A 21,124-nucleotide genomic window follows, 5' to 3' on the forward strand; every position below is an offset into this window, starting at 1 on the left:
TCTGTCGATTTACAGCAGCAGTAGGCGGGTACAATAGCCAGCCTGCTATTGGCTAGTGCAATTTGGAATAGCCAATAGCAGCCTAGCTATTCATTCCAATGCTATCTGTTGCTTTATTTTTATTTTTTAAATATATCGGTCGGTAGATCCGATAATTGGTCGACCCCTACTGCCTACTTAGGAACACACTTCTCATGGACACTCCAAACAAATGTTCATGTAGAGCATGGAGCCAGACAGATGGGGTGCAAGGTAAATGAGCTGCTCAGCTTCCAAACGCAATGATTTTAATGGATATCTATACAACCGTTTCCTCACCCCGAGGACCTCAAGCTTCACAGTGTTAGTACTGTAGTAATCAGTATAAAAAGAGATTTTAAAACAGCCTTATTTTTTAATAAATCATCCTGTTGGAAATTACCTCTAAAAGGCCTCCTTCGTCAAATCGAAGCACCTCAATAACATTGTCAGACTGGATGAAAGCTGAAAATGAAAAACAGAAGTAAACATTTTATTGTTTAAAGTTCAAAAACAGATAAGTAAAAATACTTTAAGGGAAATTACAGTCTATTTTAGAATTTGACATATACATGTGATCAGCTTAATGTAAAACATTTATGAATATTTTTTCTATTTACAGGTTTGTACGTGGACAATAGCATATTTACATATTGGGGTTTTGTCCTAATGTGCACATAATGACAGCATATTAAGACATTAGAGCACATTAATCTCACAAGTGTGCCCTTCTCCAGCACTGTTAGAATAATCTTCGGTCCTCATCTCTGCCCCCACCCCTCCACACTGCCGATGACACTTCAGGTCCTTCAAAACTCATCTTCGACCATTGGTTAACTAGTGATGATGCAACTCCTGTTGTATCCTCCCTGGCACCAGGCCTATTTATGGCATCTTATATAGGTCATGAATAAGCTGAGTGTGTAGAAGGCACAGCACATGCACCATACAGTGTACACAAGAAATTAAAGAAATAAAAAAAAAAAAAAGTCACTGGGGAGAGAGGAAGAATATTTTTTTGGCAGTAGAGAGTGCATGTCTTTTCTGCCAAAAATCCCAACCTCCCAGCGATTTGTCATTTTTTTCGCTTTACTCCCACTTTAAAAATTGTTCTTCCTACTTAGTACTGCAGCACAGCGATTGTGCTTATTGTGGTAAGGGAAACCACTAAGTCAAGTCTGACCCATGACAATTCACTGAACACAATACAAGCTTGTGGTTGCTTACCATATAATTATCTTATCAGTTATTCAGCAATGGCAACTGCACTTTGATACAAAAGTAGACACAAATCTGTAACAATACGGCAAATAATAATAAAACTATTTTAAGATTATAATTTTTCATCCTAAACACTGCATTTAATAATCACTGGACTGCAATAATTCCTATGTCCCTGTATGTTAATCTGCATTTGAAAAAAATATTTTCAAATTGGGACACCTGCTCCTAGGAAAACTAAGATGGGAATTCCACTCCCTTAAGGAGAGGTTCTCATATTTCCTATTGCACCTCCAGGACAAGAATTGAAGGGGAATATTCCCAAGGGTACACAGACAGCAAAAATAACCTTATAGGGGTCTTAGGCTCCATTCACACATAGCAGTAGCATTTTCCGCCCAAACTTTTAACATACACGCTGATTCTGCTCGTTTGCAGCTATTACTATAGCCGGTATGCGCAGAATCCACCCAGAAAATCCTGCTTGGACTTTTTTGCGAGATGCACGTTTTTGTACCAGGTGGACATCGCCCTAGTGTGAACACCACCCATTGGAAAGATTTATTTTTTATGTTTAGTGCGTTTCCGCGCAAAACCGCTAATGTTTGAATAGAGCCTCAACCTTTCCATATTCCATCTACATACTAGAGATAAAAATCGGAATTTTTGGATTAAAGTACACTTCGTCAAAACATAAACATGGCTAGATGAATGAGTAAACCAGTCCTTGGGTAATCAATAATCGGCCAAAATTCAAAGCATGGGTGCCACTGTCTGTACCCTTTTGGCCGGCATCCCTCGATCAGCTGATTGAAGGAGCAGGTTGGAAAATTCCAGCTAATGAGCCGTTCTCACTCTGGGTATTCAAACAGCCGCTGTCAGAATACAATGTAAAACAGCAGGAGATTCCTCAATTAACACTTGTAAGTGTTAATAGGAGGCAGGTTGAACAAAGAGCAGAGACATGTATACCTAGCTTTAAATTGAACGTATCCTTTCATTTGAGCAGGTTTAATAGCAACTGCTATTTTTATTTGCTGTCTTATTTTTGCACTTTATATTGGGTCATCCTAGTGGGAAACCATTCTGTCCAGATAACTCGATACAGCTCTCCTTAGGTATGGTTCCTAGGTACCATTAACTCTTTCATTTCAATGAGATTAAAGACATGCCTCACTTATAAAGCTAGTACACCAACTGCTCTCAAATAGTGTGCTACCCTGTTACCTGATAGTCCCTGTACAGGGTCACTGGCATAAATCGGACTACGCAAAGTGTAAATGTGAAATTACTTTTCACATGTCAGCCTACCTTTGTAAAAATGCTTGGCAAACAAAACAAAAACCACACTACAAAAACCACACCTTTGTCTTTGAACAATATAAAAGTGGCTAGTAAACCAACTGCTCTGAAAAATAGTATGCTACTTTGTTACCAATGAATCTATGAAAGTTAAAGCTACTATATTAAAGTAGTATTAATATTCACTTGGAGCACATTTGTGGAAATGCAGCTCAACACGATTGCGGTGTCATTAATTTCTAATGGCACCCCAAACACGACCAGCAAGACACGCGTTTTTGCTCCACGTTTGTGCAAGTGAAAACGCGCACAAACGCAGCAGCAAAAACACACAGAATGCGTGTCGCACAATGTACTATGGGAGTTTTTTGGGCTGCATTTGACGCTCAAATATGAACCCATCAAAATCAACGGGGACCACAGCACACAAACATGCGAAAATGTGCAGGAATGTAACGCGTGTTCCCGCCAAGCTCAGGTGTTTTATATTCGGGAAGCTAGCTGCATTGAACACCATTATCATTTTTTATGACATATTTAGAGTAAACCGGTCACAAACCTAGACAACTCAATAACTACATGAGGAGAAAAAACAAAAAAAAATGAACAAACATCGGCTACCATTCATTGAAAAAAATGCATGTCAATGCATTGGTAGCTGGACATCAGAGGGGCTCAGACCTACCAAAGACCAGGGAGAAGAGGCTTCGGGGAGCGGTCTAACAGCCAGGCGAGTACATCTTTTTTATTTTAGACCCTAGACTAAAATGAGTACGTAACCCTTGCAGTTCAGTGGGGAAGCCCCACTGCAAGAGTTGATTTGTAATTTGCCTGTAGTTCTTGAATGCTTGATGCAGAAAAATCCAAAGATCTGGTGGAGTGTGCTTTAATAGGAAAGGGTAAAAAAGAATGGGTGTAAACAATGACTCGTCGAAGGAGAAGCAGGTAGACCCCTGTGAGAGTGATCTGGAAGGATAAATAGGTAGCCCAAATCCTGAAATAAAGCTATAGCTGAGAGGTAAACTGGCATGGCACGAACCACAGCGAAACCGTGGAAAAAAGTTTCTCTAGGATGTTTCAGCGTAGGGCAAATTGGAAGACAGGACAATGTCCTGGTTGAGGTGGAAAGAGGAGACAGCCTTGGCCATACAAGTGGCCTTAGGCGTCAGAACAAATTGTCTTTGTATAACACCAGAAAAGGTTCCTTACACGATAAGGCTGCTAGCTCCGAAACCTGTTTTGGGGGGTGATGGTGTCAAGGAAAACTATTCAGCTAAAATTAATATCCCTGAGAGGCAAGGGGGGTCATTGGAGAGCTACAATACCAGATTGAATGATCTCCTGCACAAAGGCCTTCACCAAAGAGTGAAAAGGCAGTATTTACCAAAAGAGGTTAGGCAAGGCAGAGATTCGAACCTTGAAGTGATTAAGGCCAAACACTGAGCCAGCCCTGAATGGAAACAGAATGCATCCCACCAAGTATCACATAAGATGGAACTTCCAGGCACAACCGCACAATCTCTGGTGACTCCTTAATGATTAATGTATGCCACAGCTATGGTACTGCGCAACTGCACCCTCACCATCGATGTCCCAAGAACTCCCAGACCTCCCGGGCCAACAGGCTGGCATCTGTCGAGCACTCTGTCCAAATCACTTTCCCAACTCCAATGCCAGGCTGGAAATCCTGGGAGGGAGAGTCCAGTTATGGCCATCAGATGAATAGGGTGATTCAGAGACTGGGTTTACTTGTCCAACATAGCCAGAGCACTGAGCTGTAATAGCCCAGAGTAAAAACTGGGCATACGGCACTGCCTCAAAAAGGAGGACACCACCAGGTCCTGAACTCTTATGCGAAAGCCTGACTCTTGGACTGGAGAGTCCACACGCAAGAGCAGAGAGGGTTTTGCAGGGACTGCTTCACACCAGTGCATATATGCCACGGCCCTAGACCCATAAAACATGCCAAGGGGGAAACCTAATGCAGAATCCAATGCCTGGCCAGCCCCATGTCTTACATCCAGCGACTCCGGATAGGGCCCTAAAAGGCATCCTCAAGAAAAAGTAGAATCCCCTTCTCCTCATACCTTAGGACACAAGCAAAAAAAGTCAGGATTGCTGGGAGTGGAAGAGGTTATATAGGAGCCCTTACAGCTCTGTTTGCCAGTGTCTAATCATCTTAACCACCTAACGTCTAGGTCATTATAATTAAAACAGCTGGACTGTGGCTTCTTGGATGCGGGTGGACGTTTTTAAAACGTCCTTGTGCCCACGCACAAAACTGACTATTTTACCCAGCCGGCGATGCTTGTTTGCATACAAGCATTTGGGCGACTATAGATCAGCCCAATCGCTTGTATGCCGTCTCCAGAGGTGCGCCCCTCCCCTGCAGCCGATCCCGTATTCCACGTGGGACTGGGATGGCGGCTCTGTAACCAGGGATCAGAGGGAGATCAGCACAAGATCTCCCTCTGATCTGCCCTCCGGTGTCTGAATGCGGAAGTGATGTAGGAAACAAGGGACAAGACAGAGCGCCTCCATAGTGTAAAAGGGTCATTTATCTGTACAACACGCAAATGAAAATGTACTTACAGGAAAGTCGGTGGTTAAAAGCATACAAATGGTGATGAAGTATAAAATATGTTTCTTTGAAATATATTAATTGGTGGGACTTGAGTCTCACGTTCTCAAGGAGCACACATTTACTGAAACGCTATGTTTGAATGGGATGCCATGGTCTCAAAGGTCAGAAAAGATCGAGGGGATGATCATGATAAAAAATCTGTGGAGCGGGACTTTAGCTTCATCAGAACGTGTGTATTGCATCACTTCTGCATTCAGCTGTAATGCAATGGCTACCAAAGCTTCTTAGCCCCCTATGTGATAGCAATAAAGTCAAGCAGTTATGTAAAAAAGTAAAATAAAAAATGTAAAAAACACACACAAAAAAAAAGTGAAGATGGCGATTGTGCTCATTGCGTCACATATCACCGTGAACATCGGAGTGCGATCAAGAATTCTAGTGCTATTAATCACCGTTAACACTAAACTGATGAGCGGTAAAAGCTTTTAAAGCCTATGGCCAATTTTGGGTATGGCAGCTTTTTGCGATTTTGTAGGTGTGCAATGTTAAGGCTTGACATGTTTGGTGTCTATTTACCTGATGTGACCCAATCTTTTATATTTTACCAACATATAATAGTAATAGTAAAATGTTTCATAACATAGGAAAAGTTTTTTTTCCCAAAAAATGTCAGTACTTTTTTCTTTATTTAGTAAAAACCACCACAAGAAAGCTATATCTGTCCCCCAAAAATGGTACAAATTTAATTTCAGTACTGCGTTGCATGACTGAATAAATGTCAAAGTGCCTCAGCGCTGAAAACAGGAAGGAGGTATAAACACCCGTCATCCAGTGGTTAAAGTGTATTTCCAGTTTTGCAGCTAAATTCAAATAGCACCTATTTTATATTTGTCATATGTTCCCATTCACATAATACAAGCTAAGAAAAAACTAGGTTAAATTGCTTTTACTTAGCTGTTATGGTTTCTTGAATTCATAAGGGCCAATTTTTTTTTTAATTGCCTCTCCTTTTTTGTAATGTTAGGAAGGAGTGTGAGGGTTTTTTTTTTTTTCATTCAAATTTGTAAACTAGATTTGAACACTGCTTGTCCTAACAAAGGGTTAAAAGGATTAAAACCTTGGCTTGCGCATTGTACTATACTTAAGTTAATGAAAAAAAAACACTTAATCAATTTCCTGTCTTTTTATAAAGACAGATCAATGTGAAGGTGCTCAGAAAAAAAACTTGGATTCAGCCATCTTACCTGCTGCAGCAAACTATTTAAGATAATATTTTTTTCTTCTTTATTTTTGTTATGCTGTGTGAATGGGAATGCATAACATATAGAGGGGTGTTCCCAAATTTGACTGCAAACGTAGGTATACACTTTAAGGTGGCTGCACATAACCCAGCCCTCTAGGACTGAGTATTTACATTTCAATAAAAAAATTTGCTTGCATATAAATTCTACACAGCTCTAATAAAAAAAAATAAAAAAAAATAAAAAACACATGTTATTGCCACAACATATACTAATAAATAAGTTCAATATAGAGATAAAGATAGATCTATAGATGTTACTTGGAGATAAGATGGACACATTTAAGCCTCTGCTTTGCCCTGTACATAAAAAAAATAACAGGAAACAAAGTGGTTTTGTGAAGTTCACTAGAATGATGTTCAAGCTCTTGCTGCAGCTATGCACCACGTGGGAGTGTGTTATAAGTTATAAATGTAATGGCCTCATTTAACCCCTTCATGACTGAGGCCTTTTTTTAATTTTTTGTACCCATGTTATATTCCACATTTTAGGCCTGAAAATTACTTAAAACCCCCCAACATTATATATTTTCTGAATGCCAAGACCCTATAGAATAAAATGGTGGTAGTTGCAAATTTTTATGTTGCGCAATATTAGCGCAACTCCTTATTAAACCCCAATATTTAGTGAAAAATTTAATTAAATGCCCCAAAACACAACAAAATACCCATTTTTTTAATGAAACTCGCATATAGCTTTGCCATTTTAAATGCAGCACCTTTTTCCCTTGTAGCTATAGATCTATTAAAAAATGAACTTGTTGTTACACAGTGCCTAGTAGTAACAGACATTAGATGCCGTTAAGAAATGAGTGCACAAACCTACTGTTGATAATCATTATAAAAACAGTTCCATAGAAATGCCTAAGCATGCATGTTAACATCCATGAAGGCGTGCAGCAGGAATACACACTCGGATGTTAGCATTATCTTAGGGAAATCAGTATTGAATGACCAGAAAACTCATTCCAGCATTCCAGATGTAATTTTCCCCACAAACGTTTGTCCACTGGTGCCTGCCGTTACCCAGAAGGTGATCAGAGCATGCAGATTTATTTCAGAATACACTAAAATTAAAATGAATAACTTTGGCTAGTCAGAGCATCTTCAATGAACTATTGTTAAACATGGCTAGGGTTAGTCTTCTTGGAATATGAATACAACTAGATATGGTTACAGTTCAGTGTAAATAGTCAAGTAAACAAAAATCCATTACAGATTTAGTTCACAATACGCCTATGGTAAATCATTTGACCATACTGCTAACCGCACCACCAAATTAAACAAAGACCATTTTGTAAGAAGATGATGATAAATACTTCTCTTTTTGGCAGGTGGTGTCCATAATCTTTGCTTTATTTCAGATCTCTGCCCACTGCTGGTATTACACGACAGCAACGCCCAGAAGCAAGTCAGTCAGTACTGTCTTTGTGCAATGAAGATTATTCTATGCAACAGCTTCTCAAGAAACTGAATATTTCATAAAACAGTATCCACTACTAGATCTAACAAAAACAGAAAAAGCAGCACTGCACTATTGCACAAGAAGAGAAGTACATTAGAATATGCAAGTTGAGAAACAAATGCATTAAAGGGTCCACAGCTTGTTGCTTCTTTAAAGCAGAAGTGTGGGTATACCACTCCTATCCTTCCTTATGCTGTTTCCCCCCTTTCCCCCACTTTTTCTTCCCACATCCCACCCTTCACCCATTTGTGTATGTACTTAGTCTCAAACTGTGACAACTTACTTATTCGGAAGGTGCTGACGTGTGCCCCCCTACTGTCCCCAAAACGCAAGTTTATGCTCTCTCTGCTGAATGGCAACTCAAGATTGGACGGCATGGAGGGGGCTGCACATACTCTTACACCTATGTAATTACTGCATCGCTCAGTGCCAGTGATGTGGCCAACCATCATTGAGTTGCGGTTAGGATGGAGTGATAATACTATGTACGGTTATACGGTGGATGTATTGTCAGTAACTTGGGGTGGGCATTGACACACACAGCTACTTGCGGCAACGCTTGGGAAAACGTACGCATGCCTCTATAGCAGCTGGCCACGGGGGGACCCCCTTGAGAAAGAGGATTTGAACATTTTTAAATAAAAATAATTTGGGGATTTGGGGAAGTGTGGGCCTACTATTCTCAAAAAAACAAAAACCTGGGAGGTTTAATATGTTATTATACTTATAGTTATAGCAGCAAGGTCTCTCCCGGGCAAAGATTTCAGGCTGGGTTGACACCATTTTCCGGACCAGATCTGGAACATATTGCATTGCGTTTTTGCTGCGATTGGAAATATTTTTTTTCCATTTTTTTCTTTTAGCTTAAAATGGTCTTGCAGGTGCGTCTTGATGCGTTCCAGTGCATTCCAGACCATACAAAATAGAACAAGCAGTATTTTTCTGGTCTGGAACGGACTGTGCTGGTGGGAACAGAGGCCAGAAATAGCATAGGGATACATTGGGATGCATTTTGGTCTGGAGGTAATCTGGATGTGGTGTGAATGGGCCCTCAAAGCAGACGGGGGTTTTAAGGTGTGTTGTTCAAGCTCTTTTGAAGAAGCACAAAGAAACGTGCAACATTAAGGACAATAGACGCAGTGGTCGGCCAAAGTAGCATAATGCAGCAGACGAAAGTCATATGCTTACTTCCCTTCGAAAATCGGAATATGTCCAGCAGTGCCATCAGCACCAAACTGGCGGAAACCAATGGGACCCAGGTACACCCATCTACTGTCTGGAGAAGTGGTCTTCATAGAAGGGCTGGAGAGCAGTACAATAATGAGTGTCTGCAGGCAACAGTGAAGCATGGTGGAGGTTCCTTGCAAGTCTGGGGCTGTATTTCTGCCAATGGAGTTGGGGATTTGGTCAGGATCAATGGTGGCCTCAATGCTGAGAAATACAAGCAGATACTTATCCATCATGCCATACCATCAGGGAGGTGTGTAATTGGCCCCAAATTTATTCTGCAGCAGGACAATGACCCCAAACATACAGCCAAGGTCAAAGAACTATCTACAGTGTAAAGAAGAACAAGGAGTCCTGGAAGCGATGGTTTGACCCCCACAGAGCCCTAATCTCAATAGCGAGTGTGTCTGGGATTACATGAAGACAGAAGGATGTGAGGAAGCCTACATCCACAGAAGATCTGTGCTTAGTTCTCCAAAACGTTTGGAACAACCTACCTGTCAAATTCCTTCAAAAACTGTCTGCAAGTGCACCTAGAAGAATTGATACGGTTTTGAAGGCAAAGGGTGGTCACACCAAATACTGATTTGGATTTCTCTTCTGTTCATTTACTTTCCATCTTGTTAATTGATAAAAATAAAGTATTAACACTTTTATTTCTGAAAACACTCACGTTACAGCATTTTTTCACGGGGGGGATTAGAGCGAAGGAGCGAAAGAGATCGTACAGGGCTGCTTTGGTGCTGGATAGGTTGGAGATTTACACAGAATGCAAGAAATAATGAGCTAGAAAAGATATCCTATTTTACATCACCGCGCCATCGTCAGTGTTTGGTTGGTACAAATGTCAACATGCAGCAAACAAACAGAAGCTGGAGCACTGTATCTGACTAGATCCCACAATCAACCCTGCAACCTTGCATCTGTAGGAAGAGCTTCACTGTAAGGTCAGGAAAAAAAAAAAAAAGCCAGCCATACCTCTAAAAAGCGACAGAGTGGGTTGAAATTTCCCCTAAAGGTCTTCAAAAACTGTCATCTATAATGTTCAAGGTGTGACTGATGAATGTGATTTATATAAAATAAATGATTACAGCAGTTCTAGGAAATAAAAAGAATGTAACAACTGCTATGAAAATTAAAAAAACTAGGACGGTTCAAATTTGAGGACACTACTATATATGCATTTCATCTGTGTATTAAGCCATTTGCCTGAAGTGTACCTCTAACCAGTGCAGGTCAATGTTTGGACATTTTCATCAGGATCTCCAGGGATCGACAAACATTGATTTGTGCAGGAACGTACAGCTCATCTTTGGGCTGATCAGTAGATGCTAACATGTTGGTAGCATATACTGTACTAACACAAATAGGTTTTTAAACAAATTAACCCTATAAAAAAAAATGATTGCTCCCATTAAACCAGTCAAGCAGAAAATTAAGCATGTTCTGTACAGCATACTTTTAGTCTCACATTTATATTAAAGCAACAACCATTTTAGGCCTGATACTAACTTTCTGTTTAAGTATGGCTAGAGGAGAATAACAAATTGAAGCTAAAATAAACTTTATGGAACAGATGATCTTAAAGATCAGAGTACCAGGAAATAGACATATGTTTTTAATGTTATGCTACTCCTGCTTGGGGTTATAAACACACACACGTCCCAGGTTTACCTTTGACATTTTACTAATCTGGCAGCTATGTTCTGGCTTTACTGCCTGCACATTAGCATTAGATTAAAAAGGTAGAAAATGAGATACTTCTATATAAAGCAGTATTAAGGGCTGGGTGTTTTTTGTCTTAATACATTCTCTGCACTTTTCTAACATCCCCATTACAAATCCCCTCCCCCCCACCCACTTACCTGCAGCCGCTAGTCTCCTCCACCGCGACCAGGAAGTTACTAGAGTTTCCCCAAACTTCCTGGTTACAGGGAAGGATACTGAGGGCAGAGGAGCAATAGGCTCCTTCTGCCATCAGTCAAGCTATGACTGTCAGGGTGAGGGCATGGCCAGCCGCTGTGTGCATCTATGGGCGCACACAGTTGGTGCGGGCATGACCGCGAACATGCACGTACTAGTGGCTTCACAGCAGTCGGCCGTACAGAAGAAGGAGTGGCACTAGCGGTCCGGATACCACCAGAGAAAGAGAAAATTTTAAATAGTTTACATTTTATTATTTTTAAAAAAACGTCAGTTTAAAAATAAAAGGTTTGTTTAATAAAAGCACGTTTATAATAAAAGGTTTGTTTAAAAATAATAAAACATTAGTTTAAAAAAAATAAAAAAGAACAGTTTTTCTTCTTCTTCATGGGGCCAGATGTGCTAAAAAAAAACCACAAAAAAAACCATGAAGGTTTAATGTCACTAACTGCTTTTTCCCTTATAAATATGTAAAGGCTTATACAACTAGTAGGTCAACTTTATTAACCCCTTAAGGACCCTTTCACTGCCACACATGATAATGCACATTTTAGGCCTGAAAATTACTTCAAACCACCAAAACATTATATAATTTTCTGAAAGCCAAGACCCTTTAGTATTAAATGATGTCAGTTGCAAATTTTTATGTTGCACCTCTTAGTGCAACTCTTTATCAATCCTCAAAATTTAGTGAAAAATGCAATGATGTTAAATTTAGTGCCCGAAAACACAATAAAATACACCCTTTTTTTTTTTAAATATAAAAGATGGTTACAACGAGTAAATAGATACCCAACATGCGCAGGTTTAAAAAATTGTGTGAGTCTATGACGGACACAAAATTCAGTATCCCAAAAAGTCCAAAGACGACGCTTTGAAAGCCCCCACAAAAGTCATCAGTTTAGGGATACGCATAAATATTGTCCTCACTCTGGCGTGCGCAGCGATATCAAAACTTGTTACAAGCCCCTTATGTGAAAGCACATATGTGGTGACAGGTCCTCTTTAAGGTGATCCAAAAGACCCCTAGTATCACCTTTCCACTTTAAATAAGCTAATGAAGTGCAGATCGCACTTCAATAGCTTATTGCTCTACTTCAGGAGCCCAGCAATGACAACTCAGGGACTGGAAGTAACGTAATGTGCATCGCTCCGGGTCCCATAGAACAGAAAGAAGATTGGTGAACGGCAGTTCGCCGCTCTCCTCCCCAGCTTCCCGCTGGCACCCAACATGCCAGTACCAGGGCCGCAGAAGGGGCAGCTGAGCCCGAGAAACACGGCGGGGGTGTCGGGCAGGGGAGGGGCGGACACTTTACCGGCCCATAGAAGCGATGGCGGCAGCAGAGTCGCCAGAATCACTTCTATTGTAAACTTGAAAGCTGGCTTAACAATTGTAAACAGAATAATTCTGTCATGGGTCCTTAAGGGCTTAAAGAGAAGCAAGAGACGTTGGCAATATGATCACAGAAATATTTTGTGTGCAATTGTCTTATCACTTTCTGCTAAGGCAGACTTTTAAAAAAAAAATATGCATACGTTAAATATACCCCAACCATACGTGCGTTGCCTACAGCAACCTTGCGTGCCATGCAGCAGTGCTTGGACCTATGTGATGTCACATTCTGGTTCCAGGAACGTCTACAAGGCATGCAAGGGAGCTATATAAGCAATGCACATATAGATGGAGCTCCAGCACAGCATCCCACACTGGACCCCAAGGTGAGGATCTACTCCAGTGCTGTAAGGTAGGGAGACTGGGTGGATCTTTTTAGGAGTGTGTATGTCTGTGGGTGTGTCTGGCAGTGTTTTTGAGGGCCCATTTACACTGTACCGCGCAATCACACCTAAAGCATGTTCTGGTGCTGCTGGGGTGTTGCATTCCCATTAATTTGAATGGCACCCCAAACGCACCTCCTGCCCACAGTTCAATTGCCCATACTAGAACGCAGGGTACTGTAATGTGACACAATGTGTCACACGTCGGCTCAATAGATCCGCAAGTGAGCGAACACATACCGTTGCTCGCTCACTTCTCGATCGTCTCCCTGCAGAGAGCAGCAACTGTCAGTCACAGCTCCCTCCAGGGATTCTCCCCCTCCCCTAACACACCCCCACCCCCCGATCCTCCAGCGCTGACTCGAGGAACGGGCGGGTAGGGGCAGGTACAACTGGCTCTGCCTCTAGATAGGCAGAGCCAGCTGTCACTAATGCAGCTGAGTAGATCTCGACAGTAATGTCGGGATCATTCCCGGATGCGGCGGTCTCAGTACACTGCGAGCTGTAGCTCGCGTTATACTTAGCTCTGGGTCATGGGAGGACGCTAGTACGTGACCCTTAAGAGAACTATAGGGGAAACACTTACCCCGTAAGTTCTCTTTTAATGACCAGGGACAAATCTGGGGTTACACAGGTTGAGGACCAATGTACTAGGATATACACTCACACAAGGCCAGTACCAAGCCAGGAGCCCAGTTCAGTCACAAACCTCCCAGTCCTCTTCCATTAAACTGTCGATAATCAAAAAAACATATGACCACACAACAGCCACATACATTGTGCAAAAACATCCCTTTAATAGTGCACGAGTGCAGGTTAATTCATGCAGAATATACATGCCAATTTGTTGGACAATTGTTTTATAAATAGACCCCTCTGTCCTAATGGTAAATTATGTACAAAATCCAAGAATGTGTAGTTTTCAGGTAAGTTTAACTTGGGATTTGTTTTTTTAATTACAAGTATTTGTTTAGCACCAACAATTTATGCAGCACTTTACATAGTTTCACATTCACATGGCCAATTTAAAAAAAAATATTTAAATTGAAGCATCTCAGAATAATACTTGTTCTGGTAAGGAGGCTGTTGAATTGGCTCAGTTGTAACTTTTTAATAAAATAATTTAACTTCTGCTGATCAATTTTTTCTTTCTTGCTAAGCTGTGACAGAAGGGTTAAGCCACTACGTTCAAGGAAATGTGCCAGAAATGCACTGGAGTAAATCTTAGAAAAAGGGAAAAAAACCACAAGAAATGAATTGCTGCATTAACAAAATGTATGCTCACTTTAGAGACAACTGTTGTTTTGTATTCCTGCCAGAATCACAGACTAAAGGGCAAGAGTTGATGCCCTTACAAGCGAGTAATGACATCTTAACTGCAACCTGAACACAGCTCACTGTCTGTTAGAAGGCTCACCTGCCACGTATGCAATCACTGTCATCAGTAATGTTGAATCTGCAAGTCCAGTGTCATTCAGAATTTTAAACTGCTGTGCCAATCCAGCAATCAGTTAACAGTCTGAATTAAAAGCAGATCAGTGAATACCATATCATTAGTCTTCACTAATCCTAAACAAATATACAGATATGTTTACGGCAGCTATTGTCAAATGTTTATCTGTATAAATACAACTGCAGGACAGATTCTCTTAGTATCATTGTGAGAACAATTTGCTATGTACTCAACAACCAATACAAAAAAAAAAAAATTAGAAAAGCTTTCAGCGCAAATAACAAAAACGTAATATTTGAAGTAACATCAACAATTACTCACCAAGCATTACTGGATTAACAGACATTAGAACTCATGATGAATTTGTTTCTACCAACAAACAGAATGTGAAATAGATGCTTAGGTTATTCAGATTCCAGCAAATTTAAAGGCTGCCTAATATCAGAGGACCAAAAGGCAATTCCATCTTTCCTCCTTTAAACACAAACGTATAGAAACCTAAAAAACTCAACTCCAGCCAAACTTTTATTGGATAGCTTGGAGAAGGGTTATGTTTCTAAAGGTGCCCATGCACTGTACGATTCTCGTACGAGAATCACGGGAAATCCCCTATCGTACGAGAATCGTACAGTGTATGGAAGGCGTGCGACCGTTTCTACTGTACGGTCGCACGTCTTCCATCGAACAAGCAGGCTGGAAAACCCGCCGGGAATCGTACGATTCTCGGCGAGTGAGTGGCCTGCTTAAGAGTATCCCCATTTGGAATATTGGCCCCTTCTCTATTGGACGGTAACATACAGAACAGGAAGTTAGGGGGCAAAAAAGGTTTTGTCTAAGCTTATTGTGTAAAGTTGTCAAAAATCAAGTGGAAACTATCTACTTATATACTGGACGGCAAGGACTGATCTGTGAAACCCCTGTTTTTGATAATTGGGCAAATAATCTCTGCAGCTGTAGCTAGAGAGTTGATAAAGCTTTTGGTTATGCTAAAGTCCGCTACAATTTTTCTGGGGAACATAATGTCCTAGAATTAGGGCTGCAGCTAACATTTTCAAAATCGATTAGTTAGCCGATTATTAATTTCGATTAATCGGATAAAAATAGTATATATATCTACTAGAGGTGCACTGAAATGGAAATTTTAAAACCGAAATAAAAAAAAAAATGTCAGGCCGAAACCGATACCGAAAATGTTATTTATTTTTTCAATTTTAAAAAAATATTTAATTTTTTATAGACTAGTGCAATTTTCGGCCGATATGTTTCGGCGCATCCCTAATATCTACATCTATCTATACATATAGATAGATCTATCTCTCTATATATAGAGATAGATAGCTATATCTATCTCCAGTGATGGACTACTAGTTTGTATTGAGAATGTAGTCCATCACAGGAGTGATCTTGGGGCGGCTACTTTACAACACACAGAGAGATCATGGGGAACAAAAGTAGCCACCCTCCAGAACAAGGCAATGAGGGGGGGGACCTTTCACAGGGGGGAGGGGGAAACGTGCCCACCACGGACATGTGCTTTCCTCCATGCAGGTAAACTTGGAGCGGTGGCTGCTTTACAACACACACATGGACCATGGGGAACAAAAGTAGCCACCCTCCAGAAGGAAGGACAGTGTCAGCACCAATTCAGAGGTGATGGATCTACGGCCGAGTGATACACAAATAAGGTCCAGTATTTTTAATAGTTAATTAAAACCTGAAAAATGCATTCAAGTACCTTAACTCCTGAGTTTCGTGTCACTTTAAGTAAACTGCCTATTGGTTCATCATAGCACTGGAAAGCCCCAGCACTCCTATCATTGTTCTGTTCTACTCACAAGGGGACAACACAATGCAGCATTCATGAACATATCTTTAGTATATTTGAATAAGGCGGCAAGAGAGCATCTGACCATCAATGTAAAAAGTAGAACTGCTGCAACTAACAGAATTACATTTGTAAGCACAACAGCAATATCCATAAACATATGACAACCAACAAGAATGTGTTCCTGTATTTTCTCATTATCTTGCTGTAACCCAAAACATATTTACTGACAGAAAAGTATATAAGCCAAGTAGGTCACTAAAAATTAAATGAATCCAATGTACAATTGGCATTCAGTTTGCAAAATAATGGTAATTTATTATTACCCGAAGACACATTACTTTTTAAACTCTGTCCATCTTAGTAGAGATGTTGTGAGCAGTATTAATACCCTTAAATTCACTGATACATAAAGTTTGTTGGCAGGGTTCACTCAACAAAGTTTAGAATAGGACAGGGGCACCTGTCATGAGCTACTTTTGGCAACCTTTTGTGTTTAGATGACCAATTTCAAAGCTGCCAGCAGTGATGAGCCCTCAATTACCAATAACAGCCTGCCAGACTCAAAAAGGAAGCCATGATGTCATCACCTACTTAAATATACTTTAATTCATTACCCTATCTACATCTCAGTCAACTCGTGCAGATAGCCATCTAGGGCTCGTTCACACTAGCCGCGTCGGGATATGTTCCCCAACACAAAGACAAGGGAAAAAGCATACATCACAATGGAGCACATTACATGTGGCAAGCGTCATGCATTTCAACAAATAAATTATGTGCACCATAATATGGGCCTGCTGTGCAAGCATGCTCTTATGAGGCCACCTGGGCCTTGCTTGAATCAAGGTTTGCTGACCACAACTACAGAAACTCCTCACTCATGGGCAGACGAGACAAAAACGAACCCTTGCTCGATTTATGCTGGGGGTTGGAACAAAGCTGGTTTACTTAGCTGATCATGTCTCCCGCAGCAGTCAGCACTCCTCTCTCCCCCTCAATTGACCTGCATAAGATGTGATGCTAGGGGGTCTTAAGACCGCCAGAGCCCAGGGGAGAATGATTATTTTCATATTCGATTAGTTGGCTGATTTTTTTTGATCGGTTAAAGAAAAAAAAAATCTTTTATTTATAATAAAATACACAAATGCAGTGTAACAAAGTTTGTCAGAATAAAAAAGGTATGCAAATTTTTTGCAATCGCACGGCACTGGAACACGGCATTGCGGTACTGTGCGTTCCAGTGTGGGCAAGAGGCTTTTTGGGGCACTATTGAAATGAATGGCACACATCTTGCAGCAGAATTTGCCGGGCCGAAACAAAAATTACGTCTCCCACCTTTATTTTATATTTAAATAATTGTATGCATTATATTAAACATTTAAATTAGTTTCATGGATTTCAAATTATTATGAATGGTAAAACTCCAATATAATAAAATATGCAAAGTTTTATATAAAATAAACAAAAGCCGGCCAGAAAATGATTGCCCTTACTCCGGCGCACGCGGCGATACCTGACATGTGTAGCGCAATAGTCGTTTTCATACATAGGTGCACCCGTTTGCAGTCATCGGAAGCCCGCTCTGCGTTGCAGTCATCGGAAGCCAGCCCCTCAGGGGGGGCAGGCTTGCGATGATCGCAAGTGCGATCTGCCTGTCCAAGATGGGCAGATGGTACGAGCTTTTAATTAGCTTACAACCATCGCAAGACAAAAGTCTTGTGATGGTTGTAAGGTGTATGGGCACCTTTAGAATCAAGTATTTACTGCTATCCTGCCATCTATAAGGGCCTAGTCACACTTTGCCATCCTTATGCAATTTAAGGTTTTTGGACAGAGTGGGGAAGGATTTTTATTAATATCTCTATTTACACCAGAGAGCAGTGTCATCTAGAAAAAGTAAGGAGATAAAAAAAAAAAATGTTAAATATCTCCCTATAGACAATTGTCTTAGGCTGGGTTCACACCTGGGCGTGTGGAATATGCGCGTGTGCCACGCGTTACCGCGATTTGCGGTAAAAGAAACGCGCGACAAACGCGCTTATGAGGGCTATCCGGCTGTATCCTGATGGATACGCGCTGCAAATACACCCCAAAAGAAGCTCCTGTACTTATTTGGGCGTAGGGCGTTTTACAGCGCGTTCCTATGTGCTGTGAAATGCCCAGGTGGGAACCATGCGCATAGGCAATTATTGGTTTTCCCATGTTGAGCGTTTTACAGTGCATAGGAACGCGTTGTAAAACGCCCAGGTGTGAACCAGGCCTAAAAGGTGCCCATACAACGATCATCGCTCGGAAATTGTCCATGAATGGTCTTTCGAAAAATAATCAGTTGATGGGAAACCAACAATTTTTTTTTTTTTACTGTACGCCTGGTCGAATTTCCTCGATAAGGCTGGATCAATGGATTAGTGGTGTTGTCATGCGAAATCCGGTGGATTAGTATTGATAACGAACGATAAAAAAAAAAAAAACGACATTGGTCTGGCCATGATGTGGTATTAGAGCGGAAATCGAACGACGGTTCAATGAGGGCACGAAAAAAACCCATCTATATCTGTATATGTGGCCAGCATAAGAGGAATTCCTCTCACTGTTGTGTCTTGGACAGGAACGGAATAGAAATTTCCCAATGGTACACAACAATAAAAAGAAATGGCAGGGGTTTTATCCCTTCCCTACTCAGAATAGAAAAAAAAAGAACTTTTGGCTATACACACACACTTTAAGGATATATATATTTTACTATACAAAGAGAAGCCTATAACATGTCATGTACTACTTGATATGGGGTCCATTTCGACTTTTTAGACAGATATTAGATTGGTCCTTACTGATTAAAAGCCAATTATTTTCTCGTTTATAATTTGTAAATAAATCATACCATCCACTACACCCTTAGGAATTGAGCAGTGTGCTGGGTGTGCCCTGGAATCTTTCAGACATCTATTTACTCATTAGGATCAAATTCCAGGTGAACTGATTATTCCACTGGGCGTACAAGCAAATTGTGCCAGAAAATCAACTACTCTTCTAGAGGTTTCCTATCACATCTATTAAAAGGAGAATTATGGGGAGAGGGAAATACACTCATCCCCATAATTAGAGCCAATGTGCGACACTGAAGCAGTCACATGATGTATTGATCGAGAACTGAGTGATTACATACCACCGATCGCAGAGTTGTCGATCCTTTCCCTGAAAAGAGCAGTGACCGTCAGTCATCACTCCCCGCAGGGATTCCCCCCTCCCAGCAGTGACAGATGCGGAAGGGGCGAGCACAGCTGGCTCTGGTTCTAGAGAGGCCGAGCCAGCTGTCAATCAGGTAGCAGGTTGGATGATGGCAATATTGTCGGGATACATCCCGGCTGCAGCATGGCTCTGCACTCAGCATATAGCGGGCAATGGCTGAGTTTTGGGTCACAGTAGGACATTAGTAGATGACCCTAAAAAAAAAACTATGGCAAAAAAAAGGTTGGGTCATAGTCCTCTTTTAAAAGGTGGTCACTTTACTTGACAGTAAATCCTGGACTGAAATATCATAGTAAAAGCATTAATTCAATTCATTTTCTGACTTTCTAAACATGTAGCTTTTTAAAACCTGGACTAAACAGCAGGGACCTTCAAGTGCTTGCACATATCCTCAGTGTACTTTTAGACTGCCCTGGGATCCCCAACACCCAGTCACATACACAGGAAGATCTTAGCTAGTGGAGAACCAAAAGTCAGAGAATGAGGCTTTAATCTAACTAGCTGCTTTAGAATAATATAGCCAATTCCATTTAATGACACACTGATAAATAGGGCCCATCCAGGTTGGTTTACATCAACAATATTTACTTTGTACCCAGATTGTGAAAAGGTGATCAAAAATAAAACCCAACTGCAACAGCTTAATTTTTTTTCTTCAGCTTGACAAACATATTATCGTATCCAAGCCCGTTTAGACTCCCATAACTTTCTTGTGTAGTTCACCACACACACACGTCATTATATTACACATAAAAGATATGGACTTTTCATACAGGACGGATGACAAAGGTGTGGCACCAAACTGCAACAGAAAGCACTGGAGCCAAAAGAGAAATCTATTTGGTTCACTCAGGCTTTCCAATATCCAAGGATTGCAACACAAACTCTTATAGACAGGAGGCACAAAGATTTATCCCCCTTCCCATCGTGATATCTAGATGACACGAAATGTTACTTGTGGTAAATCGAGAAGAAAGCTCCTTCAAAAAAGAAATCCATTCGGTTTACGTAAAGGCAGATATAAATAATACAGGGCTACATGAAAATGCTCAATATTTGAGGGCTTTTTTTTTCTATTTGTTGTCAATGGAGCTGGCTTAAATCCTGCTGGTTCCTGAATAAACGCAACATAGGTACCTGAATTTGGCGTGGTATCAACCTCTTGTAGTCCCTCTACAATAAAGCTCAAATGCAAGAGGAAGAAGTGGTCAATCAGTTCATAGGAGGATAAAGCATAGTGACAATGAGATAAGCTGGGGGTTACTTGACAGTCTTGGCTCAGATGAATTGAGTCCTACTCTAGGAGGACTGAGGACATCTAGTAGTTAAAAGAGTACTGCGAGGGCAGCTTTTTTTTTTTACCTACCCATTGTTGGGCAAAATATGAGCATCCCCCATCACTGCTACCTCCCACCCCCTGCATGCTTTTTTCTTACCTTGTAAAGCAAGGTATTCCCACCAAAGCCTGCCATCCAGGTCCCAAGCTGGTGCCATTTTTAGGCGTTGGGACTGCTAATCCAATGTTGAAGATGTGCCTACCCAGTCCCGACAGTCGCCGCACACAGACGTCACTCCTCTTCTGGATCCTGAAAGAAGTCCAGTGCTGGAGAGCCAGTAGGAAGCATCTATGTCATGCAGGCAGTGACATGGATACCCAAAGAGGACTCTGCCACATGTAAACAGAAGAGGAAAAAAGACTCAGGACTAGGGGTCACGTGGCCATGGCTTCAGTAAAGTAAAAAAGGATTTTATTTTCTGCGCCAGCAATTACGAAGAGG

At 41.0% G+C, this 21,124-nt stretch overlaps 1 protein-coding gene across 1 annotated transcript in view; it reads right to left on the bottom strand.

Annotated features, from left to right (window-relative positions):
• Positions 1-21,124, bottom strand: part of TMEM131 (transmembrane protein 131) — a 151,225-nt gene that overhangs the window by 118,587 nt on the left and 11,514 nt on the right. Inside the window, 1 exon segment of the mRNA XM_018562803.1 lies at positions 422-483. Coding sequence (XP_018418305.1) covers positions 422-483 — 62 coding nt within the window.

Source organism: Nanorana parkeri, unplaced genomic scaffold (genome assembly GCF_000935625.1).
Source record: "Nanorana parkeri isolate BGI_ZX_2015 unplaced genomic scaffold, ASM93562v1 scaffold21, whole genome shotgun sequence".
NCBI classification, from domain to species: Eukaryota; Metazoa; Chordata; class Amphibia; order Anura; family Dicroglossidae; genus Nanorana; species Nanorana parkeri.